Source organism: Raphanus sativus, unplaced genomic scaffold (assembly GCF_000801105.2).
Source record: "Raphanus sativus cultivar WK10039 unplaced genomic scaffold, ASM80110v3 Scaffold3206, whole genome shotgun sequence".
In the NCBI taxonomy this organism is placed as follows: domain Eukaryota; kingdom Viridiplantae; phylum Streptophyta; class Magnoliopsida; order Brassicales; family Brassicaceae; genus Raphanus; species Raphanus sativus.
The window spans coordinates 793-11,926 of NW_026618513.1; the positions used below are offsets into that span (position 1 = coordinate 793).

Genomic DNA, 11,134 nt, shown 5'->3' on the forward strand with positions numbered 1-11,134 from the left:
ACATGCATTGTTTATTGGTAAAAAGGGAAAGAGTAGACAGTAATTTAAAAGTAGATACCGACACTGCGTGTCAGTGGTTACAGATTACATCAAATATCTTTCTGTGTAGACGTATCTAACATAAATATCACTTCTTTTAGGCAAAAGATATTTGTTCATGTGAGTGTGCGAAAAAAAAGACGGAACAGATATTTTGGTTGTGCAAGGTCAAAGCAAAGACTATGTTGAAATAAAGCGTTAAAGCATCCAAAAGGAGCATAAAAAGGTTGACGTGTACACTCTAAATCGCGAGTGTAACTCTTTTTCCTTACACCAAAGCGCGTGAGATTACACACCTAAAATATCTGTAGGGTTCTCGAAAAATAAATTTTTTTTTCACTTTTTCCCCATAAATTTTAATAGTTCTATCTTATGTCACATGCCTACATGTCCCATTGAGGACAACCCAACCCATTGTCTATCTATCCATCTCTCTTAACCCTTTTCCACACGCAGAACATTAAATTTCTTCCCAAGCTTCTTCCTGTTGAAAACGTTGTTGTTTCTGCTACCGAAGATACTCAGACGATCTCTCTCGTACGTGAGTTCTTATTATCTTTAAACTCTTGTGTTTTTATTTGAGTGTGAGTTCTTCTTTGGCTGATCTAGAAATGGATCTATGTTGCTCTTCTCTATGATTCTCTTTTATGTATATATCAACTCTTCTGATGTGCTGTAAGGTTGATAGTTCGACGCTTTAGCTAATCTTTCTGTGTTTTTTTTTGGTTGCTCTGTTCTGTTTTGATAACAAGCAGTCTCTGTTCTGTTTTGCTCTGTTTTGCTCTGTTTTACTCTGTTTTGTTTCGTTTGATTTTTGTTCATAGAAAATTACAACCTTTATTAAAGAAATGTTCAAAAGATTGAATCTTTCTTCTAATTCTGGACTTGCTTTTGATTGTAAGATGCAATCTTTACTTTTATATAATGTATCTAAGTCAAGAGGACTAACAGAAACGGTTTAATTCTTGATCAGTGGAAGGACTCTGCTTTCTGTAGCGTGGAGGTGGAACCAAACGTTAGTTTACTTTTGAAATAAAAATGGGTTATATGTGTGACTTCTGTAATGAACAAAGATCAATGGTGTATTGCCGCTCGGATGCAGCGTGTTTGTGTCTCTCCTGTGACCGTAACGTTCACTCGGCTAACGCTTTGTCTAAACGTCATTCTCGGACTTTGATATGTGAGCGGTGCAATGCTCAGCCGGCTTCTGTTCGGTGCAGCGATGAGAGGGTTTCTCTCTGTCAAAACTGTGACTGGTCAGGCCACAACAATGATGCTACTTCACAACATAAAAGACAAAGTCTCAACTGCTATTCTGGTTGTCCTTCTAGCGAGGAGCTTGCCTCCATATGGTCTTTCTGTATGGATTTGGATTTCTCTTCTGCTGGACAATCTGCTTGTGAGAAAGAAATGGGTTTGATGACTATAGATGAAGGCACCGGAGAGGATAAAACAAACGTACAAAATGTTAATGTAGATCAGCCTGGAACCAGTTCTGCATTGGCTAAGGTAATGTACATGAGTTTCTCCATACAATGTTCAAAAATAGCTTGGCTGTAACTAAACACTTTACCAGAGGTTATTAGCTCAACCGGAAAGGATCCTGACCATTGTGTCAGAGGGTCCCCAGTTCGAGTAACCGCTGGGACGAAATTAATTTAACATGCTGTGATTTCGGAACTAGGAGAATTTAAACCAAATTTAACGGTTTCAAACGAATTTAAATTGGTTTAAACTGATTTAGAATGGTTTAAATCGATTTAAGTTGTATAAATCAGATTTTAATAAAACCGTTTCGGTTATTTAAATGTTTCTTGTTATTCTTTTGGTTGCAGGAGTTTGGAGTATCAGAAGATGATTTCTGTGGCAATCTCATTATGAATGAAATGGACTTGGCTTTTGAGAAGTACGACGAGCTCTTTGGCACAGCTTACAACTCTTCAAAAGATCTTTTCGAACATGGTGGAATTGGAAGTCTTTTCGAGAAACATGAAGGCTCGAAGGCAATGCAGCAGCAGCAGCAGCCAGCAGGAAGCAATGCTGCATCTGAAGATTCTTTCATGACTTGTAGAACCGAGCCAATCATTTGCTTCTCATCACAGCCAGCACATTCGAATATATCCTTCTCTGTCGTCATGGGAGACAGTACTAGTGACTGTGGGGCGTCATCTATGCAGAAGCTTTCAAGAGAGATAACATCACAGGATGAGACTAATGCTTCCTCACATGCGACAACAACACGTAACAATGCTGTTATGCGTTATAAGGAAAAGAAGAAGGCTCGCAAGTAAGTTTTAAAGCATTTGGAAATGGGAGTGAAGGATAAGCATTGCTAACTTGTACATGTTTTGTATGAATAGGTTCGACAAGAGAGTGAGGTATGTGTCTAGGAAAGAAAGGGCTGATGTTAGAAGGCGTGTGAAGGGACGGTTTGTCAAGTCAGGTGGAGCTTATGATTACGACCCGATGAGCCCTGCAAGAAGCTACTGAAGAAGCCATAAAGTGGAGATATATCAGACAAAGAGATGTATCTATAGATGGCAGTTTCAGGATCACCAGTTTCAGTTTGTTTCCTCCTTCTTTCATTGCTTCTTAAGCATATGAATAGATAGTGAAACTCTTCGACGGACTGAGGAGCAAAGATCCTCAAAATTTTGTTTTATTATTGCCCACGGCGAGAGGAGGAATGTATACATGTTGTTATATGTAAATCCGCATATACTTTTCTAATCTGTGTGCACTATTTATCAGTCATGTAGGAGAGTAGAGAGAGGCATGTTTTCTATATTTATTTCTGTGTTTTTTTTCCAGAGCTAACCACAATAATCAAAACTCTGGACTCATATAACTCTCTTACCTCTTTCTTTTTTCTTGGGCAAACAAGTGATTGATTAAGAAAGCTTCAAAGGTTCCAGATCAAACTACAAACGAAACAGAAACAGATGCAGGGACAGAAACTAAAGCCGCTTTTGCGAGAGAGTCAGCTTGAACATTTGCTAAACGCGGAATAAAATGAAAAGAGATAGAGGTGAAAGAACGCTCCAGAACTGAGATGTCGTGGAGAATGCCTTTCAAGACCACATCCTTGCCATGATTCCTCAATAGCAACTCTCTTCCCTCTTTCTCTGTTCCAGTTATATTGTAGAATTGATTGTAAGTCATCATATACAGAACACGTCACTTTCTTTCCACCTTCCTCTGTTCTTCGCGCGCACTCTGTTTTGAAGTATCAGGTAACCGATCCCTTAGCATCTCTGCATTTCTCAAGGATCTAACTCTTTGATCAAAAGTGTCCCTTGTTTGACTTTCATTCACATTAAAAGTTTTAACCAGTCGACTTCATCTTGTAGTTTTTCTGATGCCACATTGAACAGATTCCATCAATCCCAGAGGTATGATAACTTCGTCACTTTTCTATTCGTGGGAAGAAATGTTCACACAAACGAATTTTTAATTGAGAAATTTATCCATGTTTTTGTATCTTTTACTGTATGAGGGCATTACAATATTGTAAATCAGTTTCACGAGCTTGTCAGGAAGAACACACGAACACAAGAATGTAAACTCAAATAAGAACTCTTCTTATTAATCTCTTGAGTAAACTTCTCTCAAAACCTCAACTCAAGCACACAAACTCATAAAACTCTCACACATCATCTCATGATTCTCGACACATATATATATATATATATATATATCTTCTAGTTTATCCTAATCCTATTATTAAACACATTATAGATAACTCCTAAACTCTTTAGTCTTTATCTTCTCAAACTCCAAACTCTCTTAGGATTAGGATTGCTTTCTCCTCAAGCTATCTTCAAGCTTATCTCAACATACAAGTCACAAAAATGGAAATGATGATTTAGATAACACCCACGAAATAAAAACTAAATTAGTAAAAAAAAAATAGTATGCTTTGCTGCATGTATGATGTCTTAATATCTCAGTTTGATGCTGAAATTGAGGAAACTCCGTGCAAGTTTGAAGGAGAATGGAGGCACTGTTACAGCTGGAAATGCCTCTAGCATAAGGTCCTTTTCTTGTCACATATTTTTCACACATGTTAATAAAACACATTAAGTTTGCATTTTTTGTGAATATTTTTTTCCATAATTTTAAGCCAATGAAAATTTAATCAGTGTAAACTTTTTTTAAAGTTTGCAATTAGTTAATGAAATATTCATTGAAAAAATAAAAAAAAATCTTTTTAAAACAATTTTTTTCTAGAATATACAAATTTGTGAAAGGGAAAGAGTATATTTAAAAAACTCATGTGTAAGCTTCTACATGGATCTTGGTTAGTGTTGCAACTTTTGTTTTTTTTCTTAAGTAGAGTTTGTCTCCTTTTGGCAGTGATGTGCAGCTGTCCTTGTCCTAGTTATTGGGGAGAAGACGCTTCAGCTAGGACTTCAAGTAATCGCAAAAGTTAAAGGTTATGTATTTTTAAAAATTATAGAAAATATACAATCACAAAATTATGTATTTGTAGTTAAAATTTAATATGTGAAATTTCAAAAACATACATTATTTTAAAAGAAAGAGTATTATCCCTTTTATCAAAAAAAAAAGAGTATTATCCTTATTATTATTCAATTATCCGCAAGATGTTTACATCAACAGGAAGTATGTAACTGTGTAACAAAAAGAAAAACAGGAAGTATGGAATATGGAAGTTAAAAGTTGTTATTTAAGCAGAAACATAACATTGTTTGATAGCACATTTATGACCAAGAATATGTAGGATAATAATAACACCCTTGAAACAAAGACTCGAAAGGATTATGGCATTCATTGTTATTATCATCATTGTCGGGAACAATAGTCTCTTAGAGCCGAAGGGAATTCTTCTAGAGTGAATTCAAACCTCTCTTTAATACAATCTGCACTGAGACCTAAGAAGGCATGACAACAAGAACGACCAACAGTCCCGATTTCTCCGTTTACTAACGATTGGATAATTTCTGGGATACAGTTGGGAATAACAAACATGGATGACATACAATCTGTTGGGTCCTGTCCAGGTATAGGCTGTGAAGGCAACGTTTGCGCTGTACCGAACACGGCCATGAATGCAACTGGCAGAAGGAATAAAAACTTGTTGATCAACCACATTTTTGATAAGAGAATTGTAATAAGTTATTGAGTGTTTTTTTAATCTTTGGTATGAATGTCAGTGATTGGATATATATAGGACGTGTAACAAATGTAAAATCTTATTACATTGCATTGTGTGAACGGTTTCTTTGTCAATTAACGTAGGCACTCTTGGGATGACCCCAAATACAGGTTAATTAACACAGTTTGTTTAGTATTATAATCATTTTTTCTTGATATTTTTCTTGTCTTACTTAAATTGATTTGTTATTCTAATAACTGTATGTTGACAACTTCCTTAACCATCTCGGTATCAGCATAAATGAGTGAGACTATTGATGGAAATGTGAGCATAAAAGGATGATAACATCTTTATTCTATTAAAATAAAAGTTATGACTTCTTTGATTTGTGATTTTTTAGACTATCCATTAGAAAAAAAAATCCAAAACAAACAAAATTCCATTAGAAAACCACTTAAATGATTTTTTTCCTATCTAGATGGAAAATTTAAAAGAATATTCTTGTATTGTGTCAATGGTTATTATTATCTGCAAAGCAACCACGCAAATCATGTTATCTAAATCCCATCATTGGTAGCTACAGACTAACATATACTAAACTCGTGGGCATCTCCACATAATTTCAATAATTAAACCGTCGATAAATTAACTTATCTCCTCCCATGTGTGTTTTTTTTTTGGTTTAAATGTTAAGAATGTGTATTTTTATTGTTAAGGTTGGTGAATTGAACAGACGTATGTATCTCTCTTCCAACTTCCAAGAGTCAGTAATAACACTTCAAGGTTGATATTAGCTGGTCTCTCAATAACGAGTGATCTTTGATGTTTCTAAGTCTATTTGATTATTTGAAGTATGTCTCGTTCAAGATTTTACCTAGGTTACGGTTATTAGTGCCAATGAGTTCAATTCTTTCATTTGCAAGAACGCGTTCCACTCCCTTTCGTCATGAACTTTAAAATATACTCTGTTATCTTTCTTACAATAAAGAAAAATGCAGTGATCTTTTTCTCTTCTTTTCATCTGTAAATGCTGTGCCCCCACCTTTTGAATCAGACGAACTCAATGCGAAAGACGAACATGATATACTTATAAGTCTGTTTTTTTTACTTTTGCATACACGAAAGATATTTCGTGTACAAGGTAGTAACACATAGAGTGGTATTAACGTGACCAATCAATTCAAAGCCAAACTTGTTCATATTATCACGAGGTTTTGGACCAAAGTCCATAAATATGAAATTATCCTTATTATTATTTAGTTATACGCAAGATGTTTACATCAACATGAAATATGGCAGTTTTTTAACAACAAAATATATATGGCAGTTAAAAGTTGTTTTTTGAGCAGAAACAGTAAATTTTGTTTGATAGCAAATCTTTATGACCTAGAACATGTCGGATAATAACAATAAACTCCCTTGAAACGAAGACTCGAAAGGATAATGGCATTAATTGTTATTATCATAAATGGCCGGAACAATGATCCCTTAGAGTCGGAGGGAAGTCGGGAGCGAAGACAAACCTCTCAGTAATACAATCTGCACTGAGACCCAAGAAGGCATGACAACAAGAGTGACCAATAGTCCCGATTTCTCCGTTTACAAACGATTGGACAATTTCTTGGAGACAGTTGGGAATAGCATATAGGGATGACATACAATCTGTTGGGTCCGGTCCAGATATAGGCTGCGAAGGTAACGTTTGAGCTGTACCGAACACGGCCATGAATGCAACTGGAAGAAGGAAGAAAAACTTGTTGATCGTCCACATTTTTTATTAGAGCAATTGTAATAAGTTATTGATGTTTTAATCTTTGATATGAATCAGGTAGTAGTCGGTGATTGGATATATATAGGACGATAAAGAATGTGAAATTTAAGTACATTTCATTTATGTGAACGGTTTCTTTGTCAATTAACGTAGGCGCTCTTGGGATGGCCCTAAATAAAGGTTAACAAAGTTTATTCTGTATTATTGGTGGTTCCTCCTGATAGTTTACTATTAGTTCTCTTATTCTTCTACGTACGACTCTTTTTTAAGTTCACAAAACTGTCACAAATTTTATTTTCTATTCTAATTATTATCACTTTTTCCTGATATTTTTACTTAAATTGATTTGTTATTCGAATATCGTATGTTGACAATTTCCTTAACCATCTCGGTATCAGCATAAATGAGTGTATCGATGAAAATGTGAACAAATGGAGTATGCCATTTAAAATAAAATGTATGGTTTATTAGTGCATGTGATAATAGTCCATATGTTTCAGTGTAGAATTTTATTCTTAAAACACAAATATTAAGAAATTACTTTTGTTAGTTGACAAAAAAAAATTACTTTTGTTTATAAAAACCTTACTAAAAATATAAATTAAAAGTAATTCAACTAATCATAAAAAAGATTGAAAATATAACTGGTAGAACAAGTTTTCAATAAAGTTCACATAGAAAACTTAAAACATTTTAATATCTTGGATTTTGAAATACCAAAAACTGTCTAAGATATCTTATATTATAAAACAGTCGTTTTGTACAAGTTATTAAAGGTACAAGAGGTCTAAGGCAGGGTGATCCTCTATCACATTACCTATTCGTAATTGCTATGAATTTTCTGTCTCTAATGCTTAATCGTGCAGCTCAAGAAATGAAGTTCAAGTATCATCTCAATTGCCAGTCTTCTAAACTTACTCACCTTTGTTTTGCGGATGATCTCCTTATCTTCATTGACGGATCGCTGAGCTCCGTACAAGCCGTTCTACAGGTTCTCCGAGAGTTTGAACAGAGATCGGGGCTTGCTGTTAGCCTTCAGAAATCTTCCTTCTTTACCTTAGGATTAACTTCTTCTGAGACTGATCTGATACAAGTCTCTACAGGAATGCCCATGGGATCCCTTCCAGTGCGTTAACTCGGCGTTCCCCTCTGTACAAAAAAACTAAGCTTCTTGAACTGTGAAGTCCTCCTGCAACAGGTAAAAAGCAAACTGTCATCTTGGAGTGCCAAATCCCTATCATTTTCTGGCAGGTTACTACTAATCAAGACGGTGATAACGGGAATTACCACTTTCTGGTGCTCGGCCTTCATTTTGCCCAAAGCTTGCATCAAGCGTATCAACTCCCTTTGTGGCGTTTTTCTTTGGAAAAGAGACATAGAAGAACATCACTCGGCAAGGGTTTCATGGGAGGTTGTGACACGACCAAAGAAGGAAGGAGGATTAGGGATTAAGAACCTTGCAATCTGGAATAACGCTTGCTGCTTAAAACTCATCTGGCTGTTGTTCTTCCAAACAGGATCGGTGTGGGTCGCTTGGTTTATAGAGGAGATTCTGGATGGGAGCCTGAGCAATTTATGGATAAAAGCTCCGAGTAGGCGTTACTCCTGGCAAGTTAACAAACTGTTGAAGCTAAGCTCTTTGATCTTTGGGTTTATTAAGTTGCGAGTACAGAACGGCCTTACCGCCAGGTTCTGGACTGACAATTGGACTCCGTTTGGAGCTCTGAGATCCTATTTTGCGTCATCTGATGTGTCCTCTCTTGGAATATCGGCGGACGCTACTGTGGCGTCGCTATTCATCCATGGCAACTGGATTATTCCACCTGCAAGATCAGAAGCTCAGGTGAATATTCATGCTCTATTAACAATGATTGAACTGAATGAGAATGCGGATTACTATGAGTGGGAGGTCGATGGCTGCATTTCTCAGCGATATAGCGCATGTCTAGTCTATGGGAAGCTCTGTGAGGCTGGAATTTCTGTACCTTGGTACCGCTCTGTGTGGAACAGGAGTGGGATTCCCCGACATAGCTTTCTTGCTTGGTTATTTGTCTTGAATCGCTGCCCGACGAGAGATGGCATCTTAGGTTGGGGTCTTCAAACTGATCCATCATGTGTACTCTGCAACTTGGCGGCTGAAAGTCGGGATCACCTCTTCTTTGATTGTGGGTTCGCATGGCACTTATGGGAAACGTGCTCGATGCGATGTGGCTTCATTCTTGAAAGATTATGGGGAAGAGTATTGGAACAACTGCAAGCGCTTAACCAGAAATCAGCAACCTCTACACTACTGCGAATCTGTTGGCAGGGCTGTTTGTACCGGACCTGGACTGAGAGGAACGCTAGGATACATCGCCGGATCTTCACGTCGCCTGACTCAATTTTCCGGCTCTTGGATAGGCAAATCAGAAACAGGATACTATCTCTGCGTGATCAGAATCCTGCTCTCTCCTCCTCACTGATGCAGACATGGCTCTCCTAACCTTCACCTTCTTGTGTCTCTTTCTCTTCCAGATGAAAGCTTCGTGATGTGATCATTGTTACTTCCGTCAAATTGATTTACTGCCTTTTCTGTTTTGGACCACTTGGGTCTTGATGTGTTGTTGTCAAATTTCAATCTGGGCTTAGTTGGGCTCTAAAAAACTAAGACTTATGCTTGTATCTTTTACATTTCTTTTTGCATTTATATTTGATAGCTAAAGTTCAAAAAAAAAAACTGAAATTAAACTGCAAAAATATTATTTTTTGCTTAAATTTTTAATACACACTAGTTCTGTTTTTAGAAAACTGATACACTAGTTCTTCAACTTGTTTGATGATTATGAATTCAGGTAACTCACATTCTGAGTAGTGTTCGTCGATCAAAAACATAGAATGTGGAAAAAGGACTGACACTAATGATCTCCTCCATGTGTATTTTTATTGTTCATGCAAATAGACATATATGTATCGCTCTTCCAACTTCCAATAGTCAGTATAATAATACTTCAAGGTTGATATTAGTTGGATCTCTCTAAACGATTGATCTTTGATGTTATTGATAGAACCGTATTTTACAAACTACGGATTACTGAATATTGTAAAGAATAAAATTGATAAAATTATATCAAAGATTAAGAAAAGGATGATACAACTGCAGAGGCGAGATATTATCTCTTTCCTTAACTCAAAATACGTCCCGTAGTGCGACAGTTCGATAACGTAATGAGTCCCAGGATACAACTGCAAACAATCTTCTGAATTTGCGTCACTCTATCAGAAGCCTGGCGAAACTGGTTTTGTGTTGCACTCTCAGACACAAACTAAAATAAAAGAAATATTCAAGTGGGAGCATATATTTGTTGTTGTGTTGCTCGTGTGAAAGTGTTCATCTTTCTCTCAAATGCTTAGTAGCATTTTATATAGAAATCAGAGAATGAGGGCACCACTCATACATTTAATACAAAATTTTAAGTTATGATTTCTTCTTTCAAAACCACAACAAAAACGTAAGGTGTGTAATTATGGAGTTTTTAAGTTACATATCATAATGGACATTTATTTCCATTGACTATGACCATGTAACTTTCAAACAAAAATCATTATCACTATTTTTGATAAAATCAAAGTTAGTGATATATTTTGCTATGGGTTCACATTTTTATATTTTAAAAAAATATAAAAGATAACCATGAATATGATTTAAACCATAAGTTATTAGACATAAGTCTTTTTAACTATTTAAATCCAAATTCAAACCCAATATCTAATGTGTACATTTAAGTCATACATTTTATAACTCAATTTCTCATTCAAATGAACTTTGTTTTTGACATATCAATACACTACTTCATAGTGTTTGTCAAACATTCGGTTATTCCGACGAACGTCTTCGTCCGGAAACTGCCCAAAATGGTCTAAAACCATCTCGTCAAAAACGAGTTCCAACAATCCCCCACATGAATAGAAATGACTCTAGACACTAGACGACTCGATAGACTTGACTTCCTAGACAAGACTCGACAAGACTCAACAAGACTCAACTAAGGACTTTTGAGAGTACAAACGAGAAATTCACTGCATGATGAGTTGGTAGCAATTTTTCAGCCTTGAACCAGTCATTGTTAATAGCTATCGAATTTACTCGGCCAGGAGGTGGCCATGATGTCTTGAACCTCCCGGGCTTTGGTGTAAACCTAGACAATAGCCAAAACACAGTTTCATTC

The 11,134-nt window shown here is 36.1% G+C and overlaps 2 protein-coding genes and 1 long non-coding RNA gene across 5 annotated transcripts; 1 reads left to right on the top strand and 2 right to left on the bottom strand.

Annotated features, from left to right (window-relative positions):
* The first annotated feature begins 427 nt into the window (after positions 1 to 427).
* On the top strand, positions 428 to 2,899 carry LOC130506412 (zinc finger protein CONSTANS-LIKE 10-like). Of its 2 annotated transcripts, none has more exons than XM_057001051.1 (4): positions 428 to 580; positions 1,013 to 1,548; positions 1,875 to 2,326; positions 2,400 to 2,899. In XM_057001051.1, exons 2-4 carry the CDS (start codon positions 1,078 to 1,080, stop codon positions 2,527 to 2,529), a joined length of 1,053 nt encoding a protein of 350 aa, XP_056857031.1. In that variant the 5' UTR covers positions 428 to 580; positions 1,013 to 1,077; the 3' UTR covers positions 2,530 to 2,899. The 2 variants fall into 2 exon arrangements, with proteins under 2 accessions (XP_056857031.1, XP_056857032.1); XM_057001052.1 differs by having other exon boundaries at positions 428 to 576.
* A 3,492-nt stretch (positions 2,900 to 6,391) lies between these two features.
* On the bottom strand, positions 6,392 to 6,992 carry LOC130506411 (uncharacterized). Its single transcript, XM_057001050.1, has one exon. It carries the CDS (start codon positions 6,927 to 6,929, stop codon positions 6,621 to 6,623), a length of 309 nt encoding a protein of 102 aa, XP_056857030.1. The 5' UTR covers positions 6,930 to 6,992; the 3' UTR covers positions 6,392 to 6,620.
* A 661-nt stretch (positions 6,993 to 7,653) lies between these two features.
* LOC108810248 (uncharacterized) lies at positions 7,654 to 9,498 on the bottom strand. Of its 2 annotated transcripts, XR_008942021.1 has the most exons (5): positions 8,827 to 9,497; positions 8,613 to 8,752; positions 8,386 to 8,534; positions 8,217 to 8,289; positions 7,654 to 8,118 (listed from the first exon to the last, which is right to left on the bottom strand). It is a non-coding gene; the product is annotated as an uncharacterized LOC108810248 (long non-coding RNA). The 2 variants fall into 2 exon arrangements; XR_001943012.2 differs by having other exon boundaries at positions 8,217 to 8,534; positions 8,827 to 9,498.
* Positions 9,499 to 11,134: the final 1,636 nt, after the last annotated feature.